This window comes from Arachis hypogaea, chromosome 20 (assembly GCF_003086295.3).
Source record: "Arachis hypogaea cultivar Tifrunner chromosome 20, arahy.Tifrunner.gnm2.J5K5, whole genome shotgun sequence".
NCBI classification, from domain to species: Eukaryota; Viridiplantae; Streptophyta; class Magnoliopsida; order Fabales; family Fabaceae; genus Arachis; species Arachis hypogaea.
Genome location: NC_092055.1, coordinates 144992400 through 145005840, shown reverse-complemented (window position 1 = coordinate 145005840; position 13441 = coordinate 144992400). Strand labels below are relative to the sequence as shown.

The following is a 13441-nucleotide window of genomic DNA, read 5'->3' as shown; positions in this document are numbered from 1 at the left end:
AGAAAACCTTAAAAAATTCTCGAAAATTTTAGAAAACGCTAGAAAAACCCAAAAAACCCTAGAAAAACCCTAGAAAATTCTAAAAAAGCCTTTGAAAACCTTAAAAAAACCCTTGAAAATCGTAGAAAATCATAGAAAACTCTAAAAAACCCTAAAAAACGCTAGAAACCCCTAGAAAACTCTAAGAAAACCCTAGAAAATCCTAGAAAACCCTAGAAAATCCTATAAAACTGTAAGAAAACCCTAAAAAACCTAGAGAAAACCTAAAAAACCTTAGAAAATCCTAGAAAAACCCTGAAAAATCCTAGAAAATTATAGAAAACCCTAGAAAACCATAGAAAACTCTAAGAAAACACTATAAAATCCTAGAAAACCTATAAAACTCCAGAAAATCCTAGAAAAATGCTCGAAAACCCTAGAAAAATTCTAAAAAAAACCTTGAAAATCCTAAAAAGCCTAAAAAAACATAGAAAACCCGTAGAAAACACTAGAAAAATGTAGAAAACTCTAGAAAACCCAAGAAAAACCCTAGAAAATTCTAGAAAACCCTAGAAAAATCATAAAAAACCCTAGAAACCCCTAAAAAAACCTTAGAAAATCTTAGAAAACTCTAAAAGACCCTAGAAAACCCATAAAACTCAAGAAAACCCTAGAAAATCCCTCAAAAACCCTAAGAAAATCCTAGAAAACCCTAGAAATCTCTAGAAATCCCTAGAAGATCCTAGAAAATCCTAAAAACCCCTAGAAAACTATAAAAAAATCCTAAAAAATCCTAGAAAATCCAAAAGAAACCCTAGAAAAACCCTAGAAAATCCTAAAAAACCCTAGAAAATCCTAGAAAATACTAGAAGACCATAAGAAAACTCTAAAATACCATAGAAAAATCTATAAAACCCTAGAAAAATCCTTGAAAACCCTAAAAAACCCTCGAAAACCCTAGAAAATTCTAAGATACTGCTAGAAACCCTAGAAATTCCTAGAAAACCCTAAAAAACCCTAGAAAACCCTAAAACACGCTAGAAAACCTAAAAAACCCTAGAAAATACTAGAAAAACCCTAGAAACCCATAAATCCTAGAAAAATCCTAAAAAACCCTCGAAAACCCTAAGAAAATCCTAGAAAATCCTAGAAATACCTATAAAGTCTTAGAAAAACCCTTGAGAATGCTAGAAAACCCTCAAAAATCCTAGAAGAACCCTAGAAAACTCTTAAAAACAGTAAAAACCATAGAAAACCTTAGGAAAACCCTCGAAAACCCTAAAATACCCTAGAAAACCTTAAGAAACCCTAAAATACCCTAGAAATCCCTAGAAATCCCTAGAAAACCCTAAAAAACCATAGAAAACCCTAGAGAATCCTACGAACCCTAGAAAATCCTAGAAGACCATAAGAAAACCATAAGAAAACCCTAGAAAATCCTAGAAAAGCCCTCGAAAATCTTAGACAACCCTAGAAAACCCTGGAAAATGCTAGAAAACCCTAAGAAAACCCTAGAAAAACCTAGAAAAATCCTATAATATCCTAGAAAACCCAAGGAAAACCTTAGAAAATCCTAGAAAACACTAAGAAAACCCTAAAAAATCCTAAAAAAACCTATAAAACCTTAAAAAATCCTAGAAAACCCCCCGAAAATACTAGAAACTCTAAAAAACCATCAAAAACCCTAGAAGATCTTAGAAAACACTAAAAACCCTAGAAACCTTTAGAAAACCTTAGGAAATCCTAGAAAAGCCCTAAAAAATCCTAGAAAAGCCTTAGAAGATCCTAGAAAACCCTATAAAATCCTAAGAAAATCCTATAAAATCCTATAAAAATCTAAAAAACACAAGAAAACACTAAAAAAAACCCTCGAAAATCCTAAAAACCCCTAAAAACCCTAAGAAAACCCTAGAAAATCCAAGAAAATCCTAAAAAACCCTACAAAATCTTAGAAAACCATAAAAATACTAGAAAACCCTAAAAAAATCCTCAAAAATCCTCGAAAACCTAAAAAACTCTAAAAAATCCTATAAAACCCTAAGAAAACCGTAGAAAACTTTAGTAAATCATAGAAAAACCTAGAAAACCCTAAGAAAATCCTATAAAACCCTAAGAAAATCCTAGAAAAACCTTAAAAAACCTTATAAAATCTTAGAAAACCCACAAAAATCCTAGAAAATTCTAAAAAAACCCTAGAAAAAACTTAGAAAAACATAAAAAACCTAGAAAACCCTAAAAAAATCCTCGAAAATCCTAGAAAACCTAGAAAACTCTAAAAAAACCCTATAAACCACTAAGAAAACAGTAGAAATCTTTAGTAAACCATAGAAAAACCTAGAAAACCCTTAAAAAAACCTTGTAAAATCCTAAGAAAATCATAGAAAACCCCTAGAAAACTTTAGAAAATCCTAGAAAAACCCTAGAAAATCCTAAAAATTCAAAGAAAATCCTAAAAAACCCTAGAAAATCCTATAAAACTCTAGAAAACCCTAGAAAAATCCTCGAAAGCCCTAAAAAATCCTAATAAACTCTCAAAAACCATAGAGAATCCTAGAAAACACTAAAAAATCGTAGAAAACCCTAGAAAATAATAGAAAACCCTCGAAAAACACTAAAAACCACTCGAAAATACTAGAAACCCCTAGCAAATCCCTAGAAAATCCTAGAAAACCCAAGAAGACCCTAAAAATACTAGAAAAACCCTAAAATCCCTAGAAAATCCTAAGAAAACCCTCGAAAATACTAAAAACCTAGCAAACTCTGAAAACCACTAGAAAATCCTAAGAGAACTATAGAAAAATTTAGAAAATCGTAGAAAAACCAAGAAAACCCTAAAAAACCTTAGCAAAACCCTGGAAAAACCTAGAAAATCTTAGAAAACTCTAGAAATCCATAGAAAACCCTAAGAAAACCCTAGAAAAACCTATAAAACCTTAGAAAACCCTAAAAAATACTCGAAAACCCTACTAAATCCTAAAAAACCCTAGAAAACCATAGAAAACATAGAAAACCGTAAAAAACGCTAGAAAACCCCAAGAAAATCCTATAAAACTCTAGAAAATCCTTTAAAACCCCTAGAAAACCTTAGAAGATCCTAGATAACCCTAGAAAATCCTAGAAAGCCCGAGAAAAACCTATAAAACCCAAGAAAACTCTCGAAAACCCTAGAAAACCCTAGAAGGCCCTAGAAATCCCAAGAAAATTCTAGAAAACCCTAGAAAAATCTTAAAAAATCTAGAAAAACATAAAAAAACCTTAGATAATCCTAGAAAACCCAAAGAAAACTCTAGAAAAGCCTAGAAAGACCTAGAAAACTTTAGAAAATCCCTTGAAAACGGTAAAAAACCCTCAAAAACCCTAAGATACCCCTAGAAAACCCTAAAAATCCCTAGAAAATCCTAGAAAAATCTAAAAAACCCTAAAAACCCAAGAAAATCACTAGAAATCCCTAGAAAACCCTAGAAAAATCCTAGAAAACTCGAAAAACCCTAAAAATCCTAGAAAACCCTAAAAAACCCTAGAAAATCCTAGAAAATCCTAGAAAAACTTGATAAAACCCACGAAAACAAAAAAAACCCTCGAAAACCTTAGAAAACCTAGAAAACACTAAGAAAATCCTGGAAAACCCTAGAAATTCCTAGAAAACCCTAAAATAACCCTAGAAGACCATGAAAAGCCCTAAAAAATCCAAGAAATCCCTAAGAAAATCCTCGAAAACCCTAGAAATCCTAGAAAACTCTAAAAAACCCTAGAAAACACTAGAAAAATCTAGAAAATCCTAAGAAAACCCTAGAAAACCCTAAGAAAACCATAGAAAATCCTATGAAAACCTAAAAAAACCATAGAAAATCCAAGAAAAACCTATAAATCCCTAGAAAACCCTAGAAAATGTGCAAAAATCCTAGGAAATCCTAAAAAACTGTCGAAAACCCTAAAAATCCTAGAAAACCCTAGAAAAAAAAGTAGAAATCTTTAGAAAACCCTAGAAAAATGCTAGAAAACACAAAAAAACCTTAAAAAATCCTAGAAAATCCTAAAAAACCTAAGAAAATCCTAGAAAATTCTAGAAAAACCTATAAAATGCTAGAAAACCCTAGAAAAACCCTCGAAAACGCTAAAAAAATCCTAAAAACCATCTAAAACCCTATAAAACATAAGAAAACCCTAGAAATCCCTAAAAATTCCTAGAAAACCATAGAAAATCCTAAAAACCCTAGAAAATACTAAGAAAATCCTAAAAACCCTAGAAAAATATAAAAACCCCTAAAAAACCCAAGAAAATACTAAAGAATTCTAGAAAATTCTATAAACTCTAAAAAACCCAAAAAAACTCTAAAAAAATCATAGAAAAACCCTTGAAAACCCTAGAAAACTCAAGAAAACTCAAGAAAACCCTAGAAATTCTTAGAAAACCCTAAAATAACCCTAGAAGATCCTAGAAAATCCTAAAATATCTTAGAAAACCCTAAGAAAATTCTCGAGAACCCTAGAAAACCTAAAAAACTCTAAAAAACCCTAAAAACCCAAGAAAATCATGAGAAAACCCTAAAAATCGTAAAAAATATAGAAAACCCTAGAAAACACTAGAAAAACTTTAGAAAATCCTAAAAAATACAAAAAATTCTATAAAACCCTTGAGAAACCCTAGAAACCCTAGAAAACCCTAGAAAACCCTAGAAATCCTAGAAAATCCTAAAATAACCCTAAAAACCCTAAAAAACCTAAGAAAATACTAGAAAACTTGAAAACTCTAAAATACCCTAGAAAACCCTAGAAAATCCTAGAAAAAAGCTAGAAAAACCGAAGAAAACCCTAGAAAACCTAAAAAAACCTTAGAAAACCCTATAAAACACTAGAAAATCCTAGAAAAACCTATAAAACCCTAGACAACCCATAAAAAATGCTCGAAAACCTTGGAAAACTTCTAGAAAACTCTAAGAAAACCCTAAAAACCCTCAAAATTCCTAGAAAACCATAAAATAACCCTAGAAGACCCTAGAAAACTCTAAAAACTCTAGAAAATCCTAAGAAAAACCTCGAAAATCCTAGAAAACCTAGAAAACTCTAAGAAACCCTAGAAAATTCAAAAAAAATCTAGAAAGCTCTAAGAAAATCCTAGAAAACCCTAAAAATGCTAAAAAACCCTAAGAAAATTCTAGAAAGACCTTGAAAACTTCTAGGAAACCCTAGAAAATCCTAGAAAAACCCAAAAAAACCATATAAAACACAAACAAACCTAGAAAACATTAAAAAAACCCTAGAAAATCCAAAAAAAATCCTAGAAAACCATAGAAAAATCCTGAAAAATCCTAGAAAATCCTAGAAAATGCTAGAAAACCCTGATAAAACCCTGAAAAATCCTAAAAACCTATAAAATCTTATAAAACCCTAGAAAAACGCTCGAAAACTCTGGAAAATCGTAAAAAAACCTTAGAAAACCCGTAGAAAATCCTAAAAAAACTTAGAAAAACATAGAAAACTTTAGAAAAATCCTAGAAAACACTAGAAAACCCTAGAAAATCCTAGAAAATACTAAAAAACCCTAGAAATCCTAGAAAAACCGAGAAAACCCTTGAAAACCCTAGAAATCCTATAAAACCCTAAAACATCCTAGAAAATCCTATAAAAATCTAGAAAACTCTAAAAAAAACTCTAGAAAACCTTAAAAAACCCTCAAAAATCCTTGAAAACCCTAAGAAAACCCTAGAAAACCCTAAAATAACCCCAAAAAACCCTAGAAAACCTTAGAAAATACTAAGAAATCCCTAGAAATCCCTAAAAAATCCTAGAAAACTTAAAAAATACTAGAAAATTCTAAAAAAACCCTAGAAAAACGTAGAAAATCGTAGAAAAACCTTAGAAAACTCTAGAAAATACTAAAAATCCTAGAAAACCGTTGAAAAACCTTAGAAAGGCATAGAAAAACCTAGAAAACCCTAAAAAATTCTATAAAATCTTAGACCCCTAGACCCTAGACCTTAGACCCAAAAAAACCCTAGAAAATCCTAAACGTATAAAATCATAGAAATCCTTAGAAAAACCTAAACATATAAAACCTTAGAAAATCTTAAAAAAACTCTAGAAAACCTTAGAAAATCCAAGAAAATCCTAAAAATGCTAGAAATCCCTAAGAAAACCATAGAAAAACATTGAAAATCCTTAGGAAACCATAGAAAATCCTAGAGAAACCCTAGAAAACCCTATAAAACACTAAAAAAACTTAGAAAACAATAAAAAAATCCTAGAAAATCTAGAAAAACCCTAGAAAATCCTAGAAAACACTAAAAAACCCTCTAAAAACCTAACAAAATCTTAGAAAATCCTAGAAAATCCTAGAAAATCCTAGAAAATCCTGAAAACCCCTCAAAAATCCTAGAAAACCCAAAAATAACCCTAGAAAACTCTTAAAAAGTCGTGAAAAATACTAAGAAAACCCTCAAAAACTCCCACACAACATAGAAAACTCTAAAAAAACCCTAGAAACCCCTTGAAAAACCTATTAGAAACCTAAAGAAAACCCTAGAAAATCATAGAAAAACCTAAAAATCCTTGAAAAACTATAGAAAATGCTAGAAAACCCTAAAAAATACTAGAAAATCGTAAGAAAACTCTAGAAAACCCTTAAAAACCCTTAGAAAACCCTAGAAAATCGTATAAAAACCCCACAAAACCCTAGAAAAACCCTAGAAAACCATAGAAAAATCTTGAAAATCCTAGAAAATCCTAAGAAACCCTAGAAAATTCTAGAAAAACCTATAAAACCATAAAAATTCCTAGAAAAACCCTCGAAAACGTTATAAAATCCTAAAAATCCAAAAAAACTCTAGAAAATCCTAGAAAATCCTATGAAAATCCTATATATCCATAAAAATCCCTATAAAACCCTAGAAAACTAAAAAAAACCCTAGAAAACTCTAAGAAAACACTAAAAACCATTGAAAACTCCAGAAAATACTAAAAAAGCTTAGAAAATCCTAGAAAATCATATAAAACCCTAGAAAACCTCAGAAAAATACTCGAAAACCCTAAAAAACCATAGAAAACTCTAGAAATCCCTATAAAACCCTAAAATAATCCTAGAAGACTATAGAAAACCTTAAAAAACCCTAAGAAAACCCTCAAAAATACTAAAAAAATTTGAAAACTCTAAAAAATCCTAGAAAACCTTCGAAATTCTTAGAAAACCCTATAAAACCCTGAAAAAATCCTAGAAAACCCTAGAAAAAACTAAAAACCATAGAAAAACCCTAAAAAATCCTCAAAAACTCTAAAAAATACTGGAAAACCCTAACAAAACCCTAGAAAAACTTTGAAAACCGCTTGGAAACCCTAGAAAATCCTAGAAAACCCTATAAAACAGTAAAAAAACCTAGAAAACATTTAAAAATGATAGAAAATCTTAGAAAAACCCGAGAAAAACCTTGAAAAACCCTTGAGAATCCTACAAAACATTAAAAAAATACTAGAAAATCCTAGAAAAACTTATAAAATCATTGAAAAATGCTCAAAAACCCTAGAGAATCCTAAAAAAACCGCCGAAAACCCTAGAAAACCATAAAAATCCTAGAAAATCCATAGAAAAACGTAGAAAACCCTAGAAAACATAGAAAACCGTAGAAAAACCTAGAAAAACCCAAGAAAACACAAGAAAACTCTAGAAAATCTCTAGAAAACACAAAAAAAAACCTAGAAAACTCTAGAAAATAGTTAAAAATCCTAGAAAATCCTAGAAAACCATAGAAAAACCCTAGAAAACCCTAGAAAATCCTAGAAAACCCTAAGAAACCCCTAAAAAATCCTAGAAAAACCCATAAACCCTCGAAGACACTAAAAAATCCTCGAAAACCTAAAAAACCCTAGAAAATCCTAAAAAACCTTAGAAAAAATTTACTAAATCCAAATTTCACATTTATATTTTCAAAATAATATTTTTATATTTTCGAAATATTTCGGACAATTAAATTATTATTTTATTCTAATTAATCGGTTTATTATTTTATTCTAAAATCTGGTTCTTACGGTTTGCGATTCTACTATTGTCTAATTCAATGGTGTGATCGGAAGTTGTCTGAGGAAAAAACGTCCATCCTATTAAGTGATGGAATTTTGCATGATCATCAAGTCATGTTTGGGCTACATGGTAATGAACGAATTGCAATCCATGACATCTCAATTAACTTTCTAAACATTTCATATCTACTTCTCAACAACGAAGAATTAAGGGATTTAACCTTGATTGACATTTTGAACAAATCTTGAACAACAATGAAAAAAGCTTGCACGATTATCCAACCATGCCATTTCCATCAGGAGATACCGACCATCTTAGGACGCGGAACAAAATGATTTTTGATGAGTTAAATTATGATTGTGTTTGGTTAGAAAAGCAACATAATGACTGCCTCTCGATATTAATTGTCGAGCAAAAGGGGGTATATGATAAAATCATGAGCTTTACGGGCAGTCAACATGGATGTGTGTTCTTTTTGTATGGCCATGGAGGTACAGAAAAATTTTTCTTTGGATAACTTTAGCTTTAGCACTAAGATCACATGGACAAATAGTGCTAACTGTTGCATTTAGTAGCATTGCCTCTCTACTGTTACCTGGAGATCGAACTGCACATTCTAGGTTTACCATACCATTAACTCCAAATGAGTTCTCTACTTGCTACATTAAGCAAGGAAGTCCATTAGCATAATTAATTGTAACAGACGAAGCTCCCAAGATGAGAAAATTTTGTTTCGAGGCATTGGATAAGAAATTGAAGGATTTGATGAGATTCAAAGATGATCATAACCAGCACTTCCTGTTGGAGGTAAAACAATTGTTTTCGGCGGAAATTTTTGGCAAATTTTGCCTATGATCCCAAAAGGAACAAGATATGACATTGTTAATGTGTCTTTAAACTCTTCATACCTATGGCAACATTGTGAAGTATTAAAGCTCATTGTAAACATGCGACTGCAATCTACCATTACAGATGGTCAGGTAGAAGGTTTAAAGCAATTTGTTGAATGGATAATTTAAGTCGGCAACGGAATATCTGAAAGAACATGTGATGGCTGCAATAGCATTAACATACCGCCTGAATTCCTTATCACTGATTATAGTGATCCTATTTAGGTCATTATCGAAGTAATCTATTCTGATTACATTGCTGACATGTGTAACGAAAGTAACTTGAAAGGTCACACTGTCTTAGCTCCTACGATTTATGTTGTAGATGAGGTAAATGATTACATGACTGCAATGAACAGCAATGAATGCAAGACCTATGTTAGTTCCAACAAATGTCTGTTCAAAGGAGGTAGCAATGAAATTCAAGCTATGCACACACCAGAATTTTTAGCAACAATTAAGTGCTTGAGAGTTCCAAATCATGAATTGAAGCTCAAGATTGGTTGTCCTGTGATGCTTATTAGAAATATTGATCACTCATCAGGCCTTTGCAATGGTACCAAGTTGATAATTACAAGACTTGTAGATAAAGTTATTGAAGCAAAATTGTTAAATTCCAACGACTCCGTCAATAAGGTATTTATTCCTATAATGACACTCACACCGTCAGATGCCAAGCTACTCTTAGATTCCAATGGAGACAATTTCCCATTTTGCTATCTTACGCAATGACAATCAACAAAAGTCAAGGACAATTCTTGAATCACGTGGGATTGCTATTAAAAAAATGTCTTCGCTCACGGTCAATTTTATGTTACCATCTCGAAAGTCACAAATAAAAAGGAGTTGAAAATTATAATTGCTCATGATGAAAACACAAATAAAACAGAAAATGTTGTTTACCTTGAAATCTTCAGAAATATATGACAATGCATTCAGCATCAGATATATTTTTATTATTACATAATTCTTCTATGCACTCATTTTCATTTATCCAACCCTAACTATTTATCTATAACTTTATTACTACAACCTTATATCATTTTCATATTTTTACAGTTTTTCTTTGCAATTGTTAGCAACTATAACTTATTAACTCACAACTATTTATCCTACGTTCAAACCATTATTTCTTCCATTACAATATTTTTTCAATATTCATATTTAATACAAGTGAGACCTTACTCAATCAATTTGATGGAATTATATTTTAAATGCTTTAAGCTATTATTCATATTATCATTGCATATACAAATAATACTAGAATAGTCTAATATTCTTCATGTCTCCCTTTTTTTTTCTTTATTGAAATGCTTACAATTTACTTCAAATTTTATAAATACTTTAAAAATAATAAAGATGGTCATTTCTTTTTTACACCAGTTAAATAACCAATAATTCTTTATATTCACGTCCTTCTAATTTACGTATGTATTGTCCACACGTCGCGCAGGTATCTTGTTAGTTAATATTTAATTTATATTAGCGTGTCTTATTTATTATCATCAAATAGAATAAAAATTTGTATATCTTTAAGTATATATTTTTTGTGTATTTGTGTTTGTATCCATATATTTAAAAAACACTAACCAGCTCTCAACTCTTGATTTTATGTTTTTTAATTTTCTTTTGAAATAGGCTGTCCTTGACGGTTGTTTATTGTGGACTGTGATCAGGCTTCCTTTCTGCATGTCTTTGTGGTGTTTTTGGCCTTACAACACACTCACAGACGCATCCCATACACACATTAACCTAGCATGTCTATGTAGATCTTCTCGTCATGGGGTTATGTTAGGTGGTAACCATCGAGGCCCAAAATAATTTCAAGCCTTTCACCCAAAAAGGAAATAAAAGATAAAAAAATCTTGACAGAACATAAAAGAAAAGAAAAGATTGTCATATATACTTGCTTTCTAAGTATACAAGTATATAATCATTGGATAAATATTTAAATCGACTTTTATGAAATTTTATATTGGATATTTTTGTTTAATAATTTTTTATTCATTAAAATTTTTAAAAATAATTTCTATAAGACATATTAATTTTTTCGTCATTTTAAAAGAGACTAATTTATTTAATAATAATTTTTTTTAATTTAACTATTTTATAATACTATTTATTAGACATTTATTTGTCTAATATATATATATATATATATATATATATATATATATATATATATATATATATATATATATATATAATTGGATGAAAACGAAAAGAAACTAATTTATTTTACAAAAGTAATTATTATTTAATTTTGATGTACGATCTAAAAAATTATTTTACACATGTATCCAATTTCATAACACTATATTAATAAATATAATTATCTTTTACCTTAACTGCACGCGTAAATAGTCATCTCAAAAAACCGTTGTGATAACATAATTGTATAAAATATTTTACACTATTATCAAAATTAAACTCATTTTATAAGCCAGCTCAAGAAGCACCCTCTCAATTAATCTGCACATCTCTAAAAGTTCATCTAGGTCAACAAGTTTTAATTTGTTATCACTTGTTTGTTTCGTGCATGACGCTACATGATGAAAGTTTATGATGAAAAGTTGAATGCAGCCGCATTATCTCTATGTCCTTGTGATTCTGTGCCACCACATCATTACATAGCTTATAACTAAAAGAGAGATCGAACCTAGAATAAATAGGTACAACAAAATGTCATTGATATATACTTACATTTATATGATTACTCCTCAACTACCATATAACATATAACTACCAAAGTTTTCTAACGCAGCTAACATTCTTCTCTCCCGTACGGTACCATGCATGGCCACCCGCACCAAACGGTCGTTTATTCGTATTGGACAAAATTTTGGATCCATCACATGAATGAAACACTTTTATACGTTATTCGTTTGATGTATATTTTTGTGTATGTCCACTCATGTGATCCCATTTAATTAAGTCACTAATTATCAATTATCACAAATTAAAAAAACATTTAGTGAGTTTTTAATTGTACTAGAAGACAACATTATATTTTTGTAGTTACGCACTTGCATGTGTGATACAAATTAAAATATATATTATATCATACAAAAGATACTAGATATTTAAATTTTTTAAGTCATTAAATTTAACTAAATTGTTTAAAAATAAAAATATTTACACTCACTTTTTTTTTAACGATCAATGCTGATCTTCTTTTTCATACGTTTTTTCTTCCATCTTCAACCGTTATTGTTACCACTGCTGTCACTATCATCATTATCGTCGCTGTCACTTCTTTTTCTTTTTACACAGAAAATTTAATGTACACTATATAAATTTTTGTATACAATACACAAATTTTAGTATTCAACACAAACATTTTTAACATTGACACTCAACCAATGAAATACGCACAACACATAAATTTTTGTGACCACAAAAGTTGCATAGCATAAAATTTTTTATGTGCAGTATAGAAATTTTTTGAGAACTACATATTCAAAACATTGACTCACCAAACTAACAAAATATATTTACAGTAAAAATTTGTACTATATGCAAAGATTTGTGTGCTGTATCAATAAATTTGTGTCCTCCAACAAAAATTTGTGCGCTACAAAAAGCGCAAAAAAAATGAGTAGTGACATGTGTTAATGTTGTAAGTGTGAGGTGTATAAAATTAGTCCCACATTAAAAAAATAAAAAAAAATTGAAAGTTTATAAGATGAGAGACCCATTAACAGATTTTGAGTTGGATGTAGTGTCTTCTCATCTTATGTTATCTTAGCGACCCAACAAGTGGTACAGTGATACCAATGTCATCATCAAAGTATAATTGAATAGTAGTAGTAGCAAATAATAAAATCCATGGTGTTTGTGTTGAGTGGTACTCACCCAACCAACACGAATAATTGAATGTATGACTAGTTTCACAAGTACTTTCTCTGTTTAAAAATTAAAAAAATAAATAAATAAAAGAAGAAAAAGAAAAAAGAACAAGGATAGGAAAAAAATGAAAGAAAGAAATAATTAATTGCATTTTATCTCTTTAAACTTTATGTGATGTGTATTATTAATTATTCTTTGGATTTCAAAACAATGTATACGAAACTTATTTAGATAAATTACACATTTATTCAAGGGGGCTTTAGAGAATTATTTTGCATATTTAGAACAACTCTAAAGGTCAATTCACAATTTTTTTAAAATTTAGACTGCTTTTTAGTTAAAATTGAAGAAAGAGGTTTTCTACTAAGGTGGATTAATTTCTTTCTCTTTTCTATATTATTTATGTTTTTAATTTATCCTTTTATTGCAAAGTCAGTTCATGTGTCACTTGCTTTATTTTAACATTTTTAACTGAAACAAAGACCTTGGTACATCCAGTCAAAAAAAAGAATGTCATACATCCTCCCCCTCCCTCTCCCTCTCCCTCTCCCCCCCTAATATAAATAAAGATATCTTAAGTATTGTCATATGCATATTTTAAAATATTTTTTTAAGAAAAAAAATAGATAAATTCTTGACTTTTTAAATTTTTGATAAATACATTTTTAAAAAAATTTAAATACAAAAAATCTTTGACTTTAACAAACGGAGG

The 13441-nt window shown here is 29.8% G+C and overlaps 1 protein-coding gene across 1 annotated transcript; it reads left to right on the top strand.

The window, feature by feature from the left end:
* Positions 1-8937: 8937 nt before the first annotated feature.
* Positions 8938-9612, top strand: LOC140183297 (uncharacterized). The gene is made up of 2 exons (XM_072231337.1): positions 8938-8970; positions 9106-9612. Exons 1-2 carry the CDS (start codon positions 8938-8940, stop codon positions 9610-9612), a joined length of 540 nt encoding a protein of 179 aa, XP_072087438.1.
* The last annotated feature ends 3829 nt before the right edge of the window (positions 9613-13441 follow it).